The 26,418-nt window shown below is 44.5% G+C and overlaps 1 protein-coding gene across 1 annotated transcript in view; it reads right to left on the bottom strand.

The window, feature by feature from the left end:
• Nucleotides 1-1,565: 1,565 nt before the first annotated feature.
• GNG4 (G protein subunit gamma 4) overlaps nt 1,566-26,418 on the bottom strand; it is a 101,897-nt gene continuing 77,044 nt past the window's right edge. The window contains exon 4 of the mRNA XM_012506462.2: nt 1,566-2,202. Coding sequence (XP_012361916.1) covers nt 2,074-2,202 — 129 coding nt within the window. The 3' untranslated portion in view covers nt 1,566-2,073. The remainder of the gene's footprint in view (nt 2,203-26,418) is intronic.

Raw genomic sequence — 26,418 nt, 5'->3', positions numbered from 1 at the left:
AAGGACAGAAAAGCATCTCACAGGGGAAGGTAAGGAAGAGAGGAGGAAAAGGAAAAGTAGAGAGAACAAAAGGGAGGCTGAATCTGGAGGGACGGGACGTGTAAAAACAACAGGGAGAAGGTTTGGTGGAAGAGGAAAGCAGCATTTATTTGACCTGATTTTGATGCTCTCTGTACTGCCCCACTTTCTCGGCTTCTCTGATGTGCCTTTATGACTTGTGCTTTGCTTCATCGGGTTAATGATGTTGATGTGAACCACAGAATAAAGAGATCCTGGTCATAACTGCACTATCAAAGGATCTGAGGTCTTCGCGTCACATCCAGCATACAATTCTGCTCTAGTTTGAGCATCTTAACAACACGGGTATTATTAGTGAGCTGATCATGAAGCTAAGAATGAGTTTTAACAAAAGATGCAAGGAACAAAAATGTCCTAAATCCATTTACGCGGGCAGCAAGTCATTAATTGATCTGGAAATTATATTTGCCTCTTTGCAGGCAATTTTATGCATCCAACGGAACCATGGTCTCTTTGAAGTCATCCATTCTTCCCTATATTATACCATGGCATTTAGTACATTTATTTGTTTTAAATGATAATCAGAGCTTTCATCTATGTAGCATCTCTGTTTCCTCCCAGACAGAAAGGCAGGATAATTACCATTAAACCCAATTTGCAGGTTAGAACATTTCAGGCACAAATGGCCTGTTCTCTATCACATAGCAAGTCTCTGTCAGAACTAGGGAGAGAGGCAGTTCCCAAACAAACAGAATAGAACAAACTTACACAAAGAGCTCTGCTCCCACTGTGTATTCTCCTCTTTCATCGGGGTCATATCAGTTTGGTTTAGGTAGGGCCTTCAGGTTGATCTTAGACAATCCAAGAGCTAATTCATCGATGTCTAGCCTTTCCTGGGGGCATCCATGAATCACCTTCCTTAAACTGCCAGAATACGGCTTCCTCCTGGAGAATGTGGGAAGTGAAGTGTGCCACGGGTTGCTGCAACAAAGGTGTGGACCATGGGTTGGTGCAACAAAGGTGTTTGCTTCACGGTGTGCAGTTAAGATAGTCTGTGGGTCTCCCTACCTGCAAACAGGTAGACCTGGAAGGTAGCACTGTTCAGGGGGCTAAGGGAACTCTGGGGCCGGGCTGCCTGCCCTCAAATCCCAGTTTTTCTGCTTACCATGTGTAACCTTGGGCAAACTACATAAACTCTTTGTGCCTCAGTTTCCCCTCACTCTAAAACAGACATATGGCTGGGTGCACTGGCTCACACCTGTAATCCCAGTGCTTTGGGAGGCCAAGGTGGGCAGATCACTTGAGGCCAGGAGTTGGAGACCAGCCTGGCCGACACGGTGAAACCCCATCTCTACTAAAAATACAAAAAATTAGCTGGGTTTGGTGGCGGGTGCCTATGATCCCAGCTACTCAGGAGGCTGAGTCAGGAGAATAGCTGGAACCCAGGAGGTGGAGGTCGCAGTGAGCTGAGGTCACGCCATTGCATTCCAGCCTCCGTCTCAAAACAACAACAACAACAAACAAAAGAAAACCATTCCAATCCTGTGGGTTGTTGTCTTTTTACTAGGATGATGGAAATGCAGGAAATACAGAACCTCTGCAGCTGCTTTCTCCAGGAAAGGAGATGAAAACGTTATGTTTCAGTTGGTCAAAATGCTCTAATTTGATACTGAATATTGCAAATAAGGGATATTTAGGCATAGTTTTTTTTAAATAAATTATCCACTGAAATGTATTAATATGATATAAATTTGGAAATTGATGTTTAAAAATTTTAAACTCTTAAGTCCAGACTTATTTTTACATGGCCCATTTGTTATTTGGCTATGAAAATTTTGATTTTCTTTGCCAAAAATGAAAATAACATGAAAATGAAAAGGAAAAAAATGCAATTGAATGCCACGAAGAAAACAGATGAAAACATAAGACAAGCCCCGGCCACCGTTGGCTGGGGAGGGATGGGTGTTGGTCTCACTCCCTAAGGCTTAGAGCATGCATGGTCTCTACAGGGGACTTTGAAGGTCAGAAAAGGAGACGTTTTCATCACACACGGAGTTAGAGAATGGTACAAAAGAACTTCTTCTCGCGAAAGGGGTTTTCTGACGCAGGCACTGGAATGATGAGAGGGTCTTCCCGCACGTGAGCTTCACAGTAGGCCAGGAGGTCTGCAGCTGCCTGGGAGACCTGTGAGGGCACAGAGCACAGGCGCTCGGTTAAAGGCCTGTCCGCAGAGTGAGTCCAGGGAAGAGGTGTCCACGTACAGCAGGGACAAGCCCTAGGGTAGGCTGTATTGCATGCACAGCCTACGACAAGGTCATGCCCAGGCTGGAGGGAGGGTTTGTGCAAACCTAGGAGACTGATTCGAAGCGTGTCTCCAAGAAGGGGAGGCTGCCCTCGCATGGTAGGTCAGCATGGAGACAGGACTGAAGGCCGGCAGGAGGCCCAGACAGCCTTGTTATATTCTCGAGTAGGTGAGGAGTAGAGGTTCCAGGACAGTGGTCTCACAATGCCTTTGCTAAACCGTTTCTGGAAGAATAAAGCAGAAGGCAGCCCCTGGCCAAGCCAGTGTGATCATATTTATTATCATTATTAGTTGTTTTATTGCAATCCACTCTTGTGACCAACACAGAGAGACACTTCATCCTCCTCAACAGAACTTGTATTTAGCTATGTTTTATAAGCACACGTCTTATTTTTATTTACTTTTCATTTTTAGTTATTTTTTTTTGAGGCAGAGTCTCGCTCTGTTGCCCAGGCTAGAGTGCGGTGGCATGATCTCCACTCACTGCAACCTCCATCTCCCGGGTTCAAGTGATTCTCCTGCCTCAGTCTCCCAAGTAGCTGAGATTACAGGCACCCACCATGCCCAGCTAATTTTTGTATTTTTAGCAGAGATGGGGTTTCACTATGTTGGCCAGGCTGGTCTCAAACTCCTGACCTCAGGTGATCTGCCTACCTCGGCTTCCCAGAGTGCTGGGATTACAGGCATGAGCCCCCATGCCCGGCCAGCACACATGTTTTAACTTGGGGTGGCCACTCCCCTGCGGAGAGAGGTGCTCCTGACCAGAAAGTTCTTTCCCTTCCATTTCTTTCCAGGCTGATCTGAAGCCTGCTGGCGCATGGCAGTTGTGCATCGAACTGTCCCCAAGCTCAAGCCCAGAGGAAGAGCAAGCTAGGAGAGGGCGGGGTGCGGACAAGCATTTGCTAAGAGGGAGAGGCAGTTACCAGCTTATTTTGTTCACGGTCTGTGTCATGCGCTTGGCAAATAAATGGCCTGTGCATTAACTCCTCCTGCCAATTAGGCTGTTCTGCCTGCGAGTGTTTATTAGAGGATTACCGGCAGGGGTAAATACATAGCAGTCAAATGAAACCCTTTCAGTACATTCAATGTCTAAATCTTCCCCAGAATGATAAAAATGTTCCACAGATGAAGAAAAAAAATGTTCAGAAGCCTCCAGCTACACAGGCCATACACATTCCCTTCTGGGTTTTAAAAATTGGCTCATCTTTCAACATTTTACAGAGATTCTTCTGATTTTCGGTCCAGACCTAACCGCTTTAGCAATGGCTAGAAATAATTCCAGCAGAGATATACAATGAATCAACTAAACACATCACTCAAATTAACCAACTTGAAGTTTAGCAGATGAGTCAATCTAAATCCTGACAAAGCCTACATCTGTTAAGAATGTGGCGTGGAGAAATGAGTTCCTGTGAACATCAGGACTCAGGTAAGTAGCTCAACCTTTCTGAGCTTCACTTCCCTCATTTGTAAAATTCAGGAGTGTTGGAGAGCTCTAAGGTCCCAATTTACTCTAAAACGTCTATGATTCTACCTTTAACAGCATGGTCGGTATTTAAGATCCTAAAAACGTGTATGTTGAGTTGAATAGGAGTGTTTGAAGTTTGCAGTGGTTTACAGGACGCCCATATAGGAATCTCCCAGATGGGTGAGGCCCAGGGGCAAACTGAGCCTGTTGGGGGCCTGTGAAGCCATCACAAGGAGCTAGGGCACAGGCTTAGGGAAATGGACTCTGAGGCCCACAGGGCTGTGATGGACACACAAGAGAATGGAATCACATGGTGAGTGCTGCAACTCAAAGCCGTTGGGCTTGGGAGATTGAGCCCTCCCTTGCTGCCACCTTCTAAGGAAAGCCAAGTGCCCTCCCCAACTGCTGGAGTCATGACCTCCTTAGTTTCCACTCCTGGCTTCTCACCATGCCCAGAGATGCAGAAGCTGCTGAGGTCTGGGGTCTCCCTCATGGCCACCATGTTAGGACAGCCACTAAATTCATCCAGTGGCCCCTCTGGCAACCCCTGGGCAGTGGTCTTCACTGCTGCCTGGGCAGCGCACACAAGGGCTGCAGTGTTGGAACAACCACATTCCTCCTCTAGGAGCCACTGTCCTCTGGGTTTGCTGTCTAGGCCCCTGACTCCAGTGAGCTCTTCTGGGAGTTCTGTTTAAGAATGGCTCGGCTGGACGCAGTGGCTCACACCTGTAATCCCGGCACTTTGGGAGGCCAAGGCGGGTGGATCGCCTGAGGTCAGGAGTTCAAGACCAGCCTGGCCAACATGGTGAAACCCCATCTTTACAAAAAATACAAAAAATTAGCTGGGCGTGGTAGCGGGTGCCTGTAATCCCAGCTACTCAGGAGGCTGAGGCAGGAGAATCGCTTGAACCCGGGAGTTGGAAGTTGCAATGAGCTGAGATTGTGCCACTGCACTCCAGTCTGGGCAACAAAAGTGAAACTCCATCTCAAAAAAAAAAAAAAAAAAAAAAAAAAAAGAATGTCTCGTCTGACTATCATGCCCTCTCCAGTTTTCTAGTTTTCACTTTTCCCATCTACTTCATTTTTTTTGGACATGCTCCAGTTTCATCTGAATTCTCTACAATCCTCGTTATGTCATTCAGGAAGTATTCACTATCTACCCTTTAGCGAATTCAGAGGATGCAAGGGAAAGAACGAGGCGAGAGTTTTGCCCTCTAGAGGATCTCACTGTGATCTCAAACATGATGAAGTCACTATAGTAATCCATGTGTGATGAAATGTCACAAAAGAACACCTGCACGCCACTGTGGATCCATGATGAGAGGCCGGGAGATGGGGCATCTGACAACCTGTCCAGTCCCACACAGTAGCGGACACCTTGGTGAATCTGTCCCCTTTCTTCAGAGGGCAACCACTGGACTTCTGGGCCCAGAAACACGATTTCCTGGCACACTCAGAATAGATCATCTCTTGTGGCTGACCCATATTAAACAAGCTCAGGAGGCAGCTGGATAAAACCATAATACAAATAGAAGCTAACATTTACATTTACTGAGTGCTTCTCAGGTGCCAGTACTGTGCTACATGCATCAGATGTACTATGTCATTTAATTCTTCTGATAAGTACGATTCTAGCCTGGGCAACATAACAAGACTCTACCACAAAATGAAAAAATTAGCCAGGCACGATGGTGCACACCTGCAGTCCCAGCTACTTGGGAGGCTGAGGCAGGGACATCACTTGAGTCCGGGAGTTCAAGGCTGCAGTGAGCTGTGATTGCACCACTGCACACCAGCCTGGGTGGCAGAGCAAGACCCTGTCTCTTAAAAAAAAAAAAAAAGTACAATTCTTTATTTATAATTGACAAATAAAAATGGAATATATTTATGGTGTACAACATGATGTTTTGATACCTGTATACATTATAGAATGGCTAAATCAAGATAACTGACACATCCATTACCTCACATAATTTTTTTTGTGGTTAAAAACATAAAATTTACTCTTTTAGCAATTTTCTTTTTTCTTTTGAGACGGAGTCTCACTCTGTCATCCAGACTGTAGTGCAGTAGGGCGATCTCAGCTCACTGTAACCTCCGCCTCCTGGGTTCAAACAGTTTTCCTGCCTCAGCCTTCTAGTAGCTGGGATTACAGGCTCCTGCCACCATGCCTGGCTAATTTTTAAATTTTTGGTAGAGATGGGGTTTCACCATGTTGGCCAGGCTGATCTCGAACTCCTGAACTCAGGTGATCTGCCCGCCTTGGCCTCTCAAAGTGCTGGGATTAGAGGCATGAGCCACTGAGTCTGCCAAACAATTTTCAAGTATACATAAGTACTATTCTTAAAGCCACTTTATAGATGAGGAAACTGAGGCACAAAGGTTAAGAAGGTCACTCATCTATTAAGAGAGGAAACCAGGGCCGGGCACGGTGGCTCACAACTGTAATCCCAGCACTTTGGGAGGCCGAGGCAGGCAGATCACAAGATCAGGAGCTCAAGATCATCCTGGCCAACATGGTGAAACCCTGTCTCTACTAAAAATACAAAATATAGCTGGGCGTGGTGGCCCATGCCTGTAATCCCAGCTACTTGGGAGGCTGAGGCAGGAGAATCGCTTGAACCAGGGAGTCAGAGGTTGCAGTGAGCCGAGATCTCGCCACTGCACTCCAGCCTGGAGACAGAGTGAGACTCTGTCTCGAAAAAGAAAAAAAAAGAGACAGCCAGAGTTTGAAGCTAAGCTATACTGTACTACAGCCGTCCCCAACCTTTTTGGCACCAGGGAGTGGTTTCGTGGAAGACAGTTTCTCCACGAACTGGGGGTGGGGGGATGGTTTCCGGATGATTCAAGTGCATTCGATTTATTGTACACTTTATTTCTATTACTATTACATTGTAATACATAATGAAATAATTATATACAATTCACCATAATGCAGAATCAATGGGAGGCCTGAGCTTGTTTTTCTGCAACTAGATGGTCCCATTTGGAGGTGATAGGAGACAGTGACAGATAATCAGACACAGGATTCTCATAAGGAGCTTGCAACCTAGATCCCTCACACGTGCAGCTCACAATTGGGTTTGTGCTCCTCTAAGAATCTAACGCAGCTGCTGATCTGACAGGAGGCAGAGCTCAAGCAGTAATGCAAGCAATGGGGAGCACCTGTAAATACAGATGAAGCTTCGCTTGCTCACCCAGTGCTCACCTCCTGCTACGCGGCCCGGTTCCTAACAGGCCACAGACTGGTACTGGTCCATGGCCCGGGGGTTGGGGACCTCTTTTATACTACACAGAATCTACACTCGACACAGAATCTATAATCTACACTGTATACAGAATCTATACTCAGCCACTATACTACAGCAGCTGCTTTGTTAATTGACAATGAGACCCGTAATTCTCAAGTGGCCTGGAACTTTCTCACCTGCCCAGCAAGTGCACAAGAGGAGAGATCCTTGTGGATCAACTACCTGGCAGCTCACAGGACCAGAAGAAGGAGAGTCTCCCACCTAGAGTGTCTTAGGTCATTTAATTTAACCTAGAGACAGGAGGTGTCCTCAGCTGAGACTCACCCCCTTTCCCCCAGCCCTGAGAAGTGCGGGATGGACACGGCCACTGTGGTCTCCAAGACACCCCTTCCTCTAGGCTGTGACCTGCCAATCCCCTTCTGTCTACACATACGATCCAGCTAGTCAGAAGTTGGCTGGCTAAACTGTCACGACAGCTTTTCTCCCCTTGATCAGTTTACCTGTCCAGGTGTTTATCAACATCCATCATGGGCCAGTTCGATTCTTTTCATTCTCTGGGAACAACCTCAAGGGGGCGCCTCACTGGGGAAGCTGCACTGTCAACCAGTACATCCTGTACATCATGGCCAAGCATTAAAGGAGTGGGCTCAAAAAATGTTGGGGCTGTGGGGGACAGCTCAGTCGGGGAGAGGTCAGGTTGGGCCCACGTTCCACTCCATAGCAGAGTAACTTCTTCCCTTACAGCCCAGTGTCTGCAACACCCTAACAATTATGCTATTAATGGTCTGGCCTTGCCAGGTCTAAGCAAGTCTCATCTAGGAATTTTTCTCTCACCTCCCAAAGGTGATACTGTACTTGATGCCACAATTTTTCTTGCAAGAAAACGAGTTGTTCTTAGATTGCCTCCTTTTGTTGCTTTAAGATCACAGTTGCATTTGCTGAGTTATAACTACACCCCTCTGGCTTGCTGAGTCCTGTCTGTGCACCCATATAATAGGAACGCACACACAATGAAGCCAGTATTAGTGCCGAGCAAGAAGTGCTCAGTTTAAGCCCGAATGTGTGGATCTGGGTTGGTTCCATGCAACGTTAATTTCCTAAGTGTACTCAGAATTACTGAAATGTAACACCGTGAAGAATGGCCCACTTACGCACAGCTGCATCTAATAGAGCATAAGTCATCTTACAGCAAAATAGTCAAGGGAGTTTTCCACCTTCATCACCCCCTCTTTTCACATACTGTCCAGAGTCCTATATAACCTGTATAACCAAAGTATCTTGGGTAACCTCTGAAGTTTATTGTTAATGTGATCTGAAAAGATAAATATAGGTAATGACTGTCTTAATGAGCCTGACATATGAAAGGTGGTGTCCCAACACATAGCTCGGTATGCAGGTATTAATTAACCTAAGCCTGCTCCTTTCGCTGAGAGGGAGAGTTTTCTTAATCAGCCCTAGATTGACGTTTATGGTTGGAGGTTTCCTTCAACACGTACCAAATAGGGGTTGCAGACACCGCCAGATCCCATTAAACATCTGCCATCTTTGGAACATAAAGTAGACAATTTGCTTTCAAAGAGAAAATCTTATTCTGGTAGAAAATTAAAAATTCCTTTACTGTGTATCCTTTCTCATCAAGCCTGAATTCGGCTTTCCCTCAAGTTCGCTGTGATGAAATGCCTGGAGCATCTCTGCGCCTCTCCGTCTTAGTATTGAATTGTTAGAGTTACAAGACAACAGATGTTGAAAAGAATCGGTAGCTTGGGAACAACTGCGGAATTTTACCATCACATTTCAGAGTAAAAGAGGTGATTAAAGCAGCCCAAGTTAGCACATAATCCTGTTAGTTGCACTATAATTACAAGCTTCAATGATGGGAGAAAATGCCGCAATTACTATAGTCACATTCCATGACAAGACAGATGACATAATTATTATTCTGGCTGTGACACCCGCTGCATTTATCCTTTGCATCTGAAGTAGACAGACCCACACCTATTTCTAAGCAATCCTGGTCTATTTAACAGTACTACTGGGAATCAAAAGCATCTTGGTTGGCTTTGCCTGTTTCTCCTTCTACTCCAAGAAAACAAAGCAGGATTACAGTTAATGGCACAGCCAGGTTGCAGCCAGCATGGTGTAATGGTATATATTTTACAAGGTCTATAATGGTATATTTTTACAAGGTGGAATTTGGTGCACACTCTACTAGAAGATATCATATACTGCTTATCCTCAGCGGGATCCTGGGGACATTACAGGTATATACCTCACCTCTAAATTCTCAGCAAGCACTGCAGGGTGAACTCTTGTGCTTTTTTTTTTTTTTCTCCTAACATTGGGAAGTATTTGAGACCCACACACCAGTTCCTAAGGGCAATCTCTAGATACTTTCATATTATGGCTTTCAGTGGATCCCAGTAACTACTCTGTACTATTCCTGGTCAATGTGGGCAATTCTTACTTGTTGGTGGATGGCCTGTATGGGGATAGGCTGATAGGCTTCCACTCAGTGGGTGGGTCCTAGGCCACAGGCAACATCAAGCTGAGAGTGGGTTAGGTTATACCTGAAGGTGGAAACCAGAGAGAGGAGGGTAGGCGATATGTGTGAATAAAAGAATAATTCAACGGAGTCCGTCTCTGAATCCTTAAGTCAAATGTCCGTAGCAGTGGACTAGCCACTGTTAACTACTTTCAGGGTAGGCTTTTTGTCCACATCAAAAGTTGATTGCACATTGGGAGCTAAATCTAAGATGCTTGAAAGACAGTTGTAGTATCACCAAATTAACTTAAGTAAGAGTAAGCGCTGTTCTGACAACTCTTCAGCACAGGAATATCAAAGCCCTCACTTGTTTAGAATATGATTGATCTAGATCCACCCTGGACCTTGACTTAACCAAGCCCTTTCAACAGGTCAGTGTTTGTCCCATCTGACTATCTCTCAGTTTTGATATTTCCCAAATTTCCAAAAAGAAATCCATACTTCCATCATTTTGCAAGTTTGCCATGCTGGATAAGGTGGACACTCCAGCCACTCAGCTTTGACTCCTATAAACGAGAATGGCAACACCTGCTGGTTTGTGGCTAAATGGATGCCATCATATATTGCTGTGGTTTGAAAGTGCTGTCTCCCAAAAGTATGTTCTGGAAACAATGTGACCATGTTAGGAGGTGAGGCCTGATGAGAAGTTATTAGGTGATGAGGGCTCTGTTCTCATGAATGGACTAATGCTGTTATCATGGGATTGGGCTCCTTATAAAAGGATGGGTTTGGCCCCTTTTTTCTCTCTCTGCCTCTCTCCTTGCCCTTCCACATCTGTCGTGGGGTGACACCGCAAGTAGCCCCTCACCAGAGGTAGCCCCTTCCCCACCCCCAGAACTATGAGTTAGTAAATTTCTGTGCATCATAAATTACCCAGTCTGTGGTACTCTGTTATAGCAGTACAAGCCAACTGAAACGTAAGCACACGGAGTTATTAATCCATTATTCATTTGGCTACTTTCTAGTAGGACAGAGAAGATATTTGAGAAACAGACACGAGGAAGTTTCTCAGAAATTATTAGGGTATTAGATGCCCACAATGGCCCTGACCAGATCATCCCCATGAATAGAAGAGATCCTTTTCTAAGTGCAACTTTCATTTTCTTCTTCTACTACTCATGTTCTACTCTTTCATTTAATCCAAAGAGTTTTCCCCTTTTATCTGATCCCAGTTCTAGAATTGCTCACCCTAATAAGCTTTCCTCAATATGGCCAGATTTTTGGATTTTAGCCATTCTAATAGGTGTGTAGCGGTATCTTATTAATTTGTAATCTCTAATGACATATGATGTTGAACATGTTTTCATATGCTTATTTTCCATTTGTATGTCATCTTTGGTGACATGTCTGAACAGAAATTTTGCCTTTTTTTTTTTTCTTTTGAGACGGAGTCTTGCTCTGTCACCAGGATGGAGTACAGTGGCGTGATCTTGGCTCACTGCAAGCTCTGCCTCATAGGTTCGCGTCATTCTCCTGCCTCAGCCTCCCGAGTAGCTAGGATTACAGGCGCCTGCCACAATACCCGGCTAATTTTTTGTATTTTTAGTAGAGATGGGGTTTCACCGTGTTAGCCAGCATGGTCTTGATCTCTTAACCTCGTGATCCACCCGCCTCGGCCTCCCAAAGTGCTGGGATTACAGGTGTGAGCCACTGCGCCTGGCCATTTTGCCCATTTTTTAATGTGGTTGGTTGTTTTCTCATTGTTGTGTTTTAAGGGTTCTCTCTCTCTTGCTCTCTTGCACTCTCTCTCTCTGTATATATATAATATATATTATATAATATATTATATATATTTTATTATACATTACATTATATTATATATTATATTGTATATTATATAATATATATTATATATTATATTGTATATTATATAATATATATTATATATTATATTGTATATTATATATTATATTTTATGTTATATAATATATTTTATTATATAATATATATTTTATTTTATGTTTTATTATATAATATATATTTTATATTTTATTATATAATATATATTTTATAATATATATTTTATAATATATATTACATATTTTATATATTTTATACATATAAATATATATATTTATATATATTTTTTTCTAGATGAGTCTTGCTCTGGGGTTCCAGGGATCTCCCACCTCAGCCTCCTGAGTAGCTGGGACTACAGGCGCCTGCCACCATACCTGGCTACTTTTTGTATTTTTAGTAGAGATGGGGTTTCACCATATTGGCCAGGCTGGTTTCGAACTCCTGACCTCAGGTGATCTGCCCTCCTCATCCTCCCAACATGCTGGAATTACAGGCGAGAGCCACTACACTCAGCCCTTTATATATTTTGGATACAAGTCTTTTATCAGGTATGTATTTGGCAGGTATTTTCTCCCAGCATGTGGCTTGTGTTCATTCCCTTAACAGTGCTTTTCACTGAAGTCTTAAATTTTACTGTAGTCTAGCTTGGCTACTTTTTCTTTCATGGATTGTGCTTTTGCTACTGTATCTAAAAAACTCATTGCCAAACCCAAGGTCACTTAGATTTCCTATGTCATCTTCTAGAAGTTCTGTAGTGTTTTCTTTTATATTTATGTCTATAATTTATTTTGAGTTAATTTTTATAAAATGTAAAAGGCCTGAGTCTAGATTCATCTTCTGCATGTGGATGTTCAGTTGTTCTTATGGTATTTGTTGAAAAGACTATCTTTGCTTCATGGTGTTGGCTTTGGACCTTTGTCAAAGATCAGCTGGCTATATTTACATGGGTCTATTTTGGGGCTCTCTATTCTGTTCCACTGACCTACATGTCTACTCTTTCACCAATACCACATTGTCTTAATTACTGTAGTTTTATAGTAAGTCTTTCAGTCAGGTAGTGTCCGTTCTCCAACTTTGTTCTTCTCCTTCAGTATTTTATAGGCTATTCTGGGTCTTTTGGCTTTCCATATAAACTTTAAAATCATTTTGTCAATATCCACAAGATAAAATTTGCTGGGATTTTGGGGGCGGAGCGCAGTGGCTCATGCCTGTAATCTCAGCACTTTGGGAGGTCGAGGCAGGTGGAATACTTGAGGTCAGTTCAAAACCAGCCTGGCCAATATGGTGAAACCCCATCTCTACTAAAAATACAAAAATTAGCTGCTGGGCAAGGTGGGCCTGTAATCCCAACTACTCAGGAGGCTGAGGCAGGAGAGTTGCTTGAACCTGGGAGGCGGAGGTTGCAGAGAGCCAAGATGGCACCACTGCACACTCCAGCCCGGGCAACAGAGCAAGACTCTGTCTCAAAAAAAAAAAAAAAAATGAAGAAAATTTGCTGGGATTTTGATTGGGATCACATTGACTCTATAGATCAAGTTGGGAAAAGCTGCTATTTTAACTATATTGAGTCTTCTTACCCATAAACATGGACTATCTCTCCACTTACTTAGATGTTTGATTTTTTTTTCCTCAGTGTTTTATAGTTTTCCTCATACAGATCTTGTGCATATTGAATATATCTGGTATATTTTTGCCCATCTTTTTACATTCAACCTGAGTCGCTTTATTTTAGGTCTATGTCTAATGCAAAATATATTCTTTTTAAAGGTTAAATCTGATAATCTAAATTAGTTTTCCCACTTAACACTTACTATTAAGATAGATATATTTGGTATTGTTTCTGCTGTCTTACTTTGTTTTCTGAAACTTTTACGTTCTCTTTTGTTTTCTAGTTTATGTTCCATGGTCTTTATTTCTTGTCCTCCAGTAATTAAGAAGTGTAGGCTGGGCACGATGGCTCACACCTGTAATCCCAGCACTTTGGGAGGCCGAGGTGGGCGGATCACTTGAGGTCAGGAGTTTGAGACCAGCCTGGCCAACATAGTGAAACCCCATCTCTACTAAAATTACAAAAATTAGCCAGGCATAGTGGTGCACACCTGTAGTCCCAGCTACTTGGGATTGCGTGAATCACGGAGGCAGAGGTTGCAGTGAGCAGAAATTGCCCCACTGCATTCCAGCCTGGGCGACAGAGTGAAACTCTGTCTCAAAAAAAAAAAAAGAAAAAAAGCGTGTTTTATCTTTATAGTCTTAGTATGTTTATAATGTTAATCAATTTCAGAAATGAAGTTATATTGATTGATTCACATCTATGAAATATGAGGAAATTGGCTATACTGGGCAGTTATCATGCATGTTTTCCCCCAGCAACTGAACCCCTTCTCTGGTTGGAGGAATTATCTACTTTATGAGTCCTCGTGTGGGGAAACAATTATTTCTCTTAATAGATCTGAAAACGTTAAATATTCACCTTCCCAGAATCTCTTGCAACTTGGCACATGTGACTTTGTTTCTGTCTATCTGACACACATGTGCCAGACTTTGATGAATGATCTGAGGGGAAAGACATTAGGAGCTTTTGTTCTGGTGGCAGTGGCCCTGGCTAGAAGGTTGAGTTCCTGGCTCAGAGTGACAGTGGTACAAACTGTAGCATGTAGTGCTGGGTGGTGATTGCAGCAGTTCCCTCCTGAGACTGTTCTGCAGTGTGGTTTTGAGTGCTGTTCCCAGAAGATGAATCTTAAGCCCGCTTCTCTAGACTTTCCAGCAATTTTATAAGCTATTCAAAATCCCTTTAATAAGTTCCTTTTATAATCAACCTAGATGCTTATCAATAGTGGACTGGATAAGAAAATGTAGTATATATACACCATGAAATACGATGCAGCTATAAAAATGAATGAAATTGTGTCCTTTGCAGCAATATGAATACAGCTGGTGGCCATTATCCTAATTGAATTAATGCGGGAACAGAAAACCAAATACCACATGTTCTGATTTATAATAGGGAGCTAAACATTGAGCACACATGGTCACAAAGATGGGAACAAGAGATACCAGGAACGAGAGACACACTACTTGAGGGGTGATGGGGGGAGGAAGGTAAGGGCTGAAAAACTACCTATTGGGTACTATGCTGGCTACCTGGGGGATGAAATCACTGGTACACCAAACCCTACTGACATCCAATTTACCCACATAACAAACTTGCACATGTACCCCTCGAACCTAAAATTAAAGTTGAAACTAACCAACTAACTAAATTCCTTTTGTATTTACTCAGCCAGGGTAAGCTTCTGTTATTTGTAATAAAGACCCTTGGACTGACAGGTTGCCATATTTGTACTCTCCTCTCTTCTCCCTCCCCTATTTTAATGTAAGTATTTTCTAGGATTGTCATAGTCTACTACTGACAAATATTTATTTTTACGTCATATAGATTTCTGAGAAGAATGATAAAAATTACATTTTTAAAGAGTGGTCATCATAGTTATTATTATTTTTTTTAGACAGAGTCTCGCTCTGTTGCCCAGGCTGGAGTGCAGTGGCACAATCTCAGCTCACTGCAACCCCTGCTTCCCGGGTTCAAGTGATTCTCCTGCCTCAGCCCCCCGAGTAGCTGGGACCACAGGCATGCGCCACCACGTCCGGCTTATTTTTAGTAGAGAGTAATTTTAGTAGAGACAGGGTTTCACCATGTTGGCCAGGATGGTCTTGATCTCTTGACCTGTGATCCACCCACCTTGGCCTCCCAAAGTGCTGGGATTACAGGCGTGAGCCACCGCGCCCAGCCAGTTATTCTTAATTCTAAGTTTACATTGATTGAATAACCCTGCAACTTCTTTCCTACTGAGAGGTGACACTGTGCTGGCAGTCCTCACAGCCCTCGCTCGCTCTTGGCGCCTCCTCTGCCTGGGCTCCCACTTTGGCGGCACTTGAGGAGCCCTTCAGCCCGCTGCTGTACTGTGGGAGCCCCTTTCTGGGCTGGCCAAGGCTAGCGCCGGCTCCCTCAGCTTGCGGGGAGGTGTGGAGGGAGAGGCGCGGGTGGAACCGGCGCTGCGCACCGTGCTTGTGGGCCAGCGTGAGTTCCGGGTGGGCGTGGGCTCAGCGGCCCCGCACTCAGAGCTGCCGGCCGGCCCTGCCGGCCCTGGGCAGTGAGGGGCTTAGCACCTGGGCCAGTGGCTGTGGAGGGTGTGCTGGGTCCCCCAGCAGTGCCAGCCCACCAGCTCTGTGCTCGATTTCTTGCTCGGCCTTAGCTGCCTTCCGGCGGGGCAGGGCTCCGGACCTACAGCCCGCCATGCCTGCCCCCCCCCACCCGTGGGCTCCTGTGTGGCCCAAGCCTCCCCTGAGGAGTGCCACCCCCTGCTCCACGGTGCCCAGTCCCATCGACCACCCAAGGGCTGAGGAGTGCGGGTACATGGCATGGGACTGGCAGGCAGCTCCACCTGCAGCCCCCGTGCGGGATCCATTGGGTGAAGCCAGCTGGGCTCCTGAGTCTGGTGGAGACGTGGAGAACCTTTATGTCTAGCTAAGGGATTGTAAATACACCAATCAGCACTCTGTATCTAGCTCAAGGTTTGTAAACACACCAATCAGCACCCTGTGTCTAGCTCAGGGTTTGTGAATGCACCAATTGACACTCTGTATCTAGCTACTCTGGTGGGGACTTGGAGAACCTTTGTGTCCACACTCTGTATCTAGCTAATCTGGTGGGGATGTGGAGAACCTTTGTGTCTAGCTCAGGGATTGTAAACGCACCAATCAGCGCCCTGTCAAAACAGACCACTCGGCTTTACCAATCAGCAGGATGTGGGTGGGGCCAGATAAGAGAATAAAAGCAGGCTGCCCGAGCCAGCAGTGGCAACCCCCTGGGGGTCCCCTTCCACACTGTGGAAGCTTTGTTCCTTTGCTCTTTGCAATAAATCTTGCTGCTGCTCACTCTTTGGGTCCACACTGCCTTTATGAGCTGTAACACCGCGAAGGTCTGCAGCTTCACTCCTGAAGCCAACGAGACCACAAACCCACCGGGAGGAATGAAAAACTCGAGACGCGCTGCCTTAAGAGCTGTAACACTCACTGCGAAAGTCTGCAGCTTCACTCCTGAGCCAGTGAGACCACGAACCCACCAGAAGGAAGAAACCGCGAACACATCCAAACATCAGAAGTAACAAACTCCAGACATGCCGCCTTTAAGAAACTGTGACACTCACTGCGAGCGTCCGCGGCTTCATTCTTGAAGTCAGTGAGACTAAGAACCCACCAATTCTGGACACACTACCATGCCATCCCCGTGTGGAAGTTATTTCAATTCAGTCAGCTGGCTGGATCCCATGTTACAGACATGTATGTGCAGAGTCCAGAGGAGGCAGGAGACCACGCGGGCCATGGTGCTGGCAATAATCCTGAACAGGAAGGTCATCTCTGAGCAAGTCAGAGGCTAAAGAAACAGTGTGGCAGTTGGCCCAGTGCAGTGGCATGCCTGTAATCCTAGCACTTTGGGAGGCCAAGGTGGGCGGATCACCTGAGGTCAGGAGTTCGAAACCAGCCTGGCCAACATGGTGAAACCCCGTCTCTACTAAAAATACAAAAAATTAGCTGGGCGTGGTGGTGCACGTCTGTAGTCCCAGCTACTCGGGAGGCTGAGGCAGGAGAATCGCTTGAACCAGGGAGGCGGAGGTTGCAGTGAGCCGAGATCGTGCCACTGCACCCCAGCCTGGGCTTGTGACAGAGTGAGACTCTGTTTCAAAAAACAAACAACAACAACAAAACACAATGTGGCAGTGACTAGAAGAACCCCAAAGGTCCTGGGAATAAAGAACAACCACAATGGGCTGGTGCAAGCTCCTCGTCAGGCTCCCAAGGTGAGAGAATTGCTTCAGCTCAGGAGTTTGAGACCAGTCTGGCAAACATAGCGAGACCCCCATCACTATTAAATTTTTTTTTTTAATTAGCTGGACATGATGGTATGTGCCTACTTAGGTTTGCTTAGGTTTGACAGCCTCTCAGGGTGAAACTTTTGAAATACGAGGCAGTAGACTGCCCAGTCGTTCCTACGGAGCTTGACATCGGCCTCACAGGTGACCTAGTGTTCTTTATGGGGCAGCTACTGATGTTTGTGCATTCCATGAGCTGACACAGAGGGACAGGGGCCCCTTTTACCATTTGGTACCTTCAGTCAGTGTAGTAAGAAAGTTGTCTGATACCCAAATCTGAAGGCTGTTAAGAGTGAGAATTGAGAATCTGACTCTATCACACTGATAAAGAATTGAGCAGAATTCTAGGACTGAATATTGACCCAGAAACTATAACTTGGCAGAGAGCATTTGGATCCCAGTGATAGATTTTGGAGGCAGATCACCTTTGGAGAGTGGTGACTCGCACTGATGTCTCCATGGTGAGTGAAATCGTGAGTGTTCTGTCTTTCAACAGTGCTTTAAACAGGGGTCCCCAACCCCCTGCTAGGGACCAGTACCAGTCCACGGCCTGTTAGGAAACGGGCTGCACAGCAGGAGGTGAGTGGCAAGTGAGCGAGCAAGCATTACTGCCTGAGCTCCGCCTCCCGTCAGATCAGCGGAGGCCTTAGATTCCCAAAGGAGCGTGAACCCTATTGTCAACTGTGCACGCAAGGAATCTAGCTTGCATGCTTCTTATGAGAATCTAATGCCTGATGATCTGTCACTGTCTCCCAACACCTGTCCTGTCGAGTTGCAGGAAAACAAGCTTAGGGCTTCCACTGATTCTACATTATGGTGAGTATGTAATAATAATAGCAATAAAGTGCATAATAAATGTAATGCTTGAATCATCCCCAAACCGTCCCCCACCGCCTGTGGAAAAACTGTCTCCCATGAAACCAGTTCCTAGTGCCAAAAAGGTTGGGGACTGCTGCTCTAAAAGATAGGAGAGACTGAGGAAAATGGCAGTGCTATCTAATGAGAATGGGGATGCTACCAGTGCTGAAGATCTGGGCGTGAGTGGTGCCTTGACAAGTGCTATGAAGGATGCATCAGGCCCAATCTCATACAGACTCAGAGGGAATGCTAATATTCATCTGATGGACATGAAGCCCTCTAGCACAGCAGGTCCAACAGCACAAAGACTTGTTGGTTCTGAATGCTCTATAGTGATGGAAGCTGGATTTGGAGATAACTTTGTCTTGAAAGCGTTTTTTTAAAAAATTATTATTATTATTGAAATAAAGTCTTGCTCTGTTGCTCTGGCTGGAGTGCAGTGGTGAGATCATAACTCAAAGCAGCCTCTATCTTCTGGGCTCAAGTGATCCTCTTGCCTCAACCTCCTGAGCAGACACATACCACCATGTCCAGCTAATTAAAAAAAAAATTTAGTAGAGATGTGGTCTCACTATGTTTCCCAGACTGGTCTCAAACTCCTGAGCTCAAGCAGTTCTCCCACCTTGGCCTCCCAAAGTGCCAGTATTACAGATGTGAGCCACTGCACCCAGCATAAAAAAAAGTTTAATTATAGGACTATATGTTTATACAAATATGTGTACATATATACACATATGTGTATTTCTATAAAACATACATGACATAAAATGCATCATCTTAACTATTTTTAAGTATACAGTTCAGTAGTATTAAGTATTTTCACATTCTTGTGCAACTATCAGTACCATCCCTCTCCAGAACTTGCAAAACTGAAAGTGCTTCCATTAAACAACCCTCCATTCTCTCCTTCCCCCAGCCCCTGGAGACCACCATTCTCCTGTCTGTTTCCATGAATTTGACTACTCTAGGCACCTCATATAGGTGGAATACAATATTTTGTCTTTTTGTGCCTGGCTTATTTCTCTTAGCATAGTGTCCTCAAGGTTCATTCATGTTGTCCCACATGTCTGAGTTTCCTTCCTGTTTAAGGCTGAATAATACTCTGTTTTAAGTATACACTACATTTTGTTTATCCATTTATCTGTTGATAGACATTTAGGTAGCTTCTATGCCTTGGCTATTTTGAATAAGCTGCTATTAATATGGATATACAGATCTCTCTTCAAGACCCTACTTCCAGTTCTTTTGAGTCTATTCATAGGTGATACATGGATTGTCTCACCTGATCCCATTTCTATAATATTGATTTGGGCCCTGTGGAATCCTGATAAGTAAGCAACAATGAGGAAGGGGTCCCAAGTTGGGGAGAACAATTGTTCTGAGGGACGGCTAACCACAAACAGCCCCTTGCACAACATCCTGTTCCCTCACTCTGCACGTAGCCCCAGCAGCAGGACTGTAACTGCACAAACCCCCTCCAGCATGACCCTATAAAGCTTCCTTCCAGCCTCTGCCTTTTTGAAGACAGTCCCTTTTCTGCTGTGCTGCCCATTGCTTCCTTGCAACATACTTTCCTTCTAATAAATCTGCTTTTTTTCTTAAACCTATGACTGCCTTGGCAGATTCCTTTAGCACCTTTAGCACTCATGATCCCGGCCCTAGTCATCACACCTGCAACAGGCCCTGCATCAAAACAGGTGACTGAGCTGTTCCAAGTACATCAAGCCCATCCTTCAGTGCCTTCAATGCCTTCAATGCCTCCTATGACTCAGATTGTGTGTGGATCCAGCCATGTGCAAGACCCTCAGCCCCTGCTCAAGAGGACCTTTTGACTGAGCAGGCATTTTCTCAGAAGCTTTCTTATGGTCTTAATGTATATTATCATGTGTAAATTAGCATAATTATGCACATCTGTATCTCCTTTAGTGAAATTCAATGGAATAAAATGAAATAAGTTTGCTAAAGAAAAGCAGCATATATTTGCATTACATTTAAACTTCTGCATAATTGAGAATATATCTATGTTGCCATGGACATAAATGGCCACTTGGTTGGGTAGAGAATTCATTGTAGATGCTGTTTCTCCTTGGGCTGACATCTTCAGAACTGTGGGGAAGTGTTGCCCAGACTGATATTTTCCTCCTTTGTGGATGAGGCACTGCAGTGTAATGATAGCACCCAAGGTTCTGGGTTTGTATCCTTCCTTCATCAAATGATAACTCTGGACCTCTTTTCTCTTCTTTTTCTTTCTTTTCTGTTTTCTTCTCTTTTCTTTTTTTTCTTTTCTCTTTTTTGAGATGGAGTCTTGCTGTGTTGTCCAGGCTGGAGTGCAGTGGCATGATCCTGGCTCACTGAAACCTTCTCCTCCTAGGTTCAAGCCTTCCTGCCTCAGCCTCCCAAGTAGCTGGGACTACAAGTGCTTGCCACCACGCCCGGCTAATTTTTGTATTTTTAGTAGAGATGGAGTTTCACCATGTTGGCCAGGCTGGTCTTATACTTCTGACCTCAAGTGATCCTCCCGCCTTGGCTTCCCAAAGTGCTGGGACAACAGGTGTGAGCCACTGCACCTGGCCTGGGCCTGTTTTCTTGTCTGTGAAATGGGGTACTCACAGCACCAACATCTCAGGGCTGGTGTGAAAATTCAAGCACCTAACACATATTAAGAATGTACCCAGGCTGGGTGTGGTGGCTCACGCCTGTAATCCTAGCACTCTGGGAGGCCAAGGTGGGCGGATTGTTTGAGCTCAGGAGTTAGAGAACAGCCTGGGAAACATGGCAAAACCTAGTCCCAGCTACTTGGGAGACTGAAGTGGGAGGATGCTTGAGCCAGGGAGGCGGAGGCTGCAGTGAGCCAAGATCATGACACTGCACTCCAGCCTGGGTGACAGAGCGAGACCCTGTCTCAAAAAAAAAAAAAAAAAAAAAAAGAATGTAATCAAATTAGGGGTATATGTCCTAAGTGACTGCTTCTTCTGCCTATATTCTTTCTTTTTTTTTTTTTTTAGATGCTCTTGTTGCCCAGGCTGGAGTGCAATGGCACGATCTTGGCTCACTAGATTCCTCATGACCTCCTTCCTTGTTTACTGAAGCAGTGTTTGAACACCTCCCAGGTTCAAGCGATTCTCCCACCTCAGCCTCCCAAGTAGCTGGGATTAAAGGCGCCCGCCACTATGCCCAGCTAATTTTTGTATTTTTAGTAGAGACAGGGTTTCACCATGTTGGCCAGGCTGGTCTCGAACTCCTGAGCTCAGGTGATCCGCCCGCCTCAGCCTCCCAAAGTGCTGGGATTACGGGTGTGAGCCATCACCGTGCCTGGCCTCTTCTGCCTATATTCTTAATAGGCTGTTTATTATTAGTATTGTTTTTGTTTTGCTTTTTGCTATTAACTTATTTGTTGATGGGGAGGTCACTCTTTCCTTCTGAGATTAAGACCCCCGGCAGTATTTGTGTCTCAGTGTTGATCATTTCTCTCACACTCTTTTCTGGAATATGGCAAGCAGTTCGGACCTGCAGATTCAGGTCTTCCTTTATTTAATGAAGCCGTTTTATGTTATATCCTTAAGAGTATTTTCTATTCCATTTATTCTCTCTGCCAGGAATATTCGCATACAAATGTGAGAATGCCCTTGTCAGTCTGGATTTCTATCAGCTTCTAATTGCTTCGGTCTGACACTGCATCTGTTTCTTTTGTTTCCTGTGCACCTTTCTGAAGCCTGTCTCCAGGTCATCACTGCGGTTTTCCACAGCACGTGTGACACTCTCTGCTCTTTCCAGTGGTGCTCCCACCTCCCTCCAATTCTTTCCTTAGCTTTTCCACCTCCCTTTCCAACTCATTAGTTTCATCTCTTCTGTTTGTTTTTTGAGACGGAGTTTCACTCTGTCACTTAGGCTGGAGTGCAATGGTGCGATCTTGGCTCACTGCAACCTCTGTCTCCCGGGTTCAAGCGATTCTCCTGCCTCACCCTCCTGAGTAGCTGGGATTACAGGTGCCCGCCATCATGCCCACCTAGTTTTTGTATTTTTAGTAGAGATGGGGTTTCACTATGTTGGTCAGGCTGGTCTCGAACTCCTGACCTCAGGTGATCCGCCCCCCTCGGCCTCCCAAAGTGCTGGGATTACAGGCATGAGCACCGTACCCGGTCTAAATAAATTTTTAAAAGACAGGGTCTCACTCTGTCACCCAGGCTCGAGTGCAGTGGCGCAATCTCGGCTCTCCGCAACCTCAACCTCCCATATCAAGCCTCTAGCTAGGTACACCAAGGTGATCCTCCCACATCGGCCTCTAGCTAGGTACATGCCACCACACCCAGCTAATTTTATATATATATATATGTGTGTGTGTGTGTATATATATGAATGTATATATATATGTGTATATATGTATGTATGTATATATATGTGTATATATGTATGTGTGTGTGTGTGTGTGTGTGTGTGTGTATATATTTTTATTTTTTTTTTTTTTTTTTTTAAAGAGATAGGGTTTTGCCATGTTGCCTAGGCTGGTTTCGAGCTCCTGTGCTCAGGCAAACCTCCTGTCTTGGCCTCCCAAAGTGCTGGAATTACAGGTGTGAGTCACTGTGCTGGCCTTAAAATATTCTATAATACTACAATAGAAAATTGGGTAAAGGGTAGGAATAGCCAATTAGCAAAAGAAGAATTTAACATACAAAAGAAGAATTTAACATACAAAATTAGTTTAACCCCAGTAACAGTCGATGAAATATATATTAAAATAACGAGGCGTCAGCAATCAAGAGATGGTATGACATAAAGGTTGAGAGCGAAGGCTCTGGAGACACACTCCCTGGTTTCCCATCCCTGGGCTCTCACCACTTTTCAGCTGCTGAATTTTAGGCAAGTTAATGAATCTTTATAGACCTCAGTTTCCTCTTTTATATAATGGAGTACCCACTTCATTGGACTGCTATGAGAATTGAATGAATTTAATGTGACTTGTTCAGAACCACACATATTAAGCACTTAGGAAATGTTGGCTACTATTATTATTATCTGTTAAATTGGTATGGCATAATGAATGGTGTTTTGGGGGAGAATGTGGGAAAACAGACATACATTACTGATAAAAATATAAATTGGTATCCCTTTCTATAGGGAGATTTGATATTGACTCAAACACTGTCTTGTGTATACAGTCATGTGTTGCTTAATGACGGGGATATGTTCTGAGAAATGCCTTGTTAGATGATTTCATCACTGTAGGAACATCACAGAGTGTACTTCCACAAACCTAGATGGTCTATCCTATTACACAATAGGGTATAGCCTATAGATTACAGGGTATAGCCTATTGCTCCTAGGCTACAAACTTTTTAAATGTTAATTAATTAATTAATTATTTTGAGACAGGGTCTGACTCTCTCATCCAGGCTGGAGTGCAGTGGCATGATCAGGGCTCACTGCAGCCTCAACTCCTGGGCTCAAGTGATCCTCCTGCCTCAGCCTCCCAAGTAGCTGGGACTACAGGCGTGCACCACATCCAGCTTACTTTTTTGAATTTTTAGTAGAGACAAGGTCTCACTATGTTGCCCAGCCTGGTTTCAAACTCCTGAGCTCAAGTGATCCTCCTGCCTTGGCCTCCCAAAGTGCTAGGATTACAGGAATGTGACTGTACTGAATACTGTAGGCAACTGTCACACAATGATAAGTATCTGTGTATCTAAACATCTAAACATAGAAAAGGTACGGTAAAAATACAGTACTAGATTTTTTTTTTTTTTTTTTTTTTGAGATGGAGTCTCACTCTGTTGCCCAGGCTGGAGTGCAGTGGCACCATCTCGGCTCACTGTAACCTCTGCCTCCCAGGTTCAAGCGATTCTCTTGCCTCAGTCTCCCCCAAGTAGCTGGGATTACAGGTGCTCGCCACCGTGCCTGGCTAATTTTTGTATTCTTAGTAGAGATGGGGTTTCACCATCTTGGCCAGGCTGGTCTCGAACTCCTGACCTCAGGTGATCCACCCGCCTTGGCCTCCCAAAGTGCTGGGATTACAGGCATGAGCCACCGTGCTCTTTTTTTTTTTTTTTTTTTTTTTTGAGACAGAGTCTAGCTCTGTCGCCCAGGCTGGAATGCAGTGGTATGTTCTCAGCTCACTGCAACCTCTGCCTCCTGGGTTCAAGCAATTCTCATGCCTCAGCCCCCTGAGAAGCTGGGACTACAGGCGCGCCACCATGCCCAGCTAATTTTTGTATGTTTAGTAGAGACAGGGTTTCACCATGTTGCCCAGGCTGGTCTTGAACTCCTGACCTCAAGTGATCTGCCCACCTCGGCCTCCCAAAGTGCTGGGATTACAGGTGTGAGCCACTGTGCCAGGTCAAAAAATATACAGTACTAGAATCTTATGGGACCACTGTCATATATGCAGTCTGTCGACTAAAACGTTTTTTATGTAGTGCCTGACAGTATATATTTCTCTTTTGGCCAACAGATTTTCAGTCCCTAGAAATTTATCTTAAATAAATAATCAGACATGAAAATTTTATCTACCAGCGTGCTTGCTGCAGTGCTTCCTTAAAAATAGGACTCATGACATATGCACACGTATGTTAATTGTGGCACTATTCACAATAGCAAAGACTTGGAACCAACCCAAATGTCCATCAATGATAGACTGGATTAAGAAAATGTGGCACATATACACCATGGAATACTATGCAGCCATAAAAAGGGATGAGTTCGTTTCCTTTGTAGGGACATGGATGAAGCTGGAAACCATCATTCTCAGCAAACGATCGCAAGGACAGAAAACCAAATACCTCATGTTCTCATTCATAGGTGGGAATTGAACAATGAGAATGCTTGGACACAGGATGGGGAACATCACACACCGGGGCCTGTCGTGGGGTGGGGGGAGGGGGAAGGGATAGCATTAGGAGATATACCTAATGTAAATGACAAGTTAATGGGTGCAGCACACCAAATATGGCACATGTATACATATGTAACAGACCTGCACGTTGTGCACATGTACCCTAGAACTTAAAGTACGATGAAAAAAAAAAATGGGACTCACGGCCGGGCACGGTGGCTCACATCTGTAATCCCAAGACTTTGGGAGGCTGAGGCGGGCAGATCACGAGGTCAGGAGATTGAGACCATCCTGGGTAACACAGTGAAACCCCGTCTCTACTAAAAATACAAAAAAATGAGCTGGGCATGGTGGCATGAGTCCATAATCCCAGCTACTCGGGAGGCCGAGGCAGGAGAATCACTTGAACCCAGGAGGCGGAGGTTGCAGTGAGCCGAGATCGTGCCACTGCACTCCAGCCTGGGTGACAAAGTGAGACTCCATCTCAAAAAAAAAAAAAAAAGGAAAAATAAAAAAAGACTCACAATAGGAAATAACTGAAATGTCTAAGGATAGGAGACCAGTTAAGTAAGTTATTGTACATCAGGGGAAAATAGATATTAAAAATGACATTTTAGGAGAATATTTCCTGGCCTTGTTATATGATCACAATATACTGTTCAGTGATAAATCAGGTTACAAAAAAGCAATAAATGTACATTATGGCCCCAGTTTTATAATAAATGTAAAACAAATATAGATGGAAAAACATCAAAAGGTAGTGGTTATAGATCATTCCAATTATCCTCTTTATACTTGTCAGCATTTTTCAAAAATTTTAAAAATAAACAAGTACCTAATCTCAGCACTTTGAGAGGCCAAGATGTGAGGATAACTTGAGGTCAGGAGTTCAAGGCTAGCCTGGACATGGTGAAATCCCGTCTCTACTAGAAATACAAAAATTGGCCGGGCATGGTGGCACAGGCTTGTAATTCCAGCTACTCAGGAGGCTGAGACAGGAGAATCGCTTGAACCCGGGAGGCAGAGACTGCAGTGAGCTGGGGTCGCGCCACTGCACTCCAGCCTGGGCAACAGAGAGAGACTCCATCTCAAAACACAGCAACAACAACAAAAACAAAGTACCATTTTAATGAAGAGAAGTAGTATTATTTTCAAAACAAGCATTAAAGGCCCCTGAAAAGGATACGACTTTTTCACATTCTCACTTCAGCCCACCAGATGTTCTGCTTCTTTGTTGGAAGTGCTTTAAGTAAGCTCCATGCTTAGATACACGTTCGACTCACTCTCATTTATTTACGGTTTGAAAGACATTATCAATGGAATAAGGAAAGTATATACAAGAAATATCTCGAAGACTTGTAAATTCAACTTTCGTGTCCTTGCATTTCCTATTTTTTTGATTATTTGTTCCCCTTTCTTTTAA

This window comes from Nomascus leucogenys, chromosome 5 (assembly GCF_006542625.1).
Source record: "Nomascus leucogenys isolate Asia chromosome 5, Asia_NLE_v1, whole genome shotgun sequence".
Taxonomy (NCBI): Eukaryota; Metazoa; Chordata; class Mammalia; order Primates; family Hylobatidae; genus Nomascus; species Nomascus leucogenys.
Note: the sequence above shows the minus strand (reverse complement) of the source record. Positions and strands in the feature narration are given on the sequence as shown.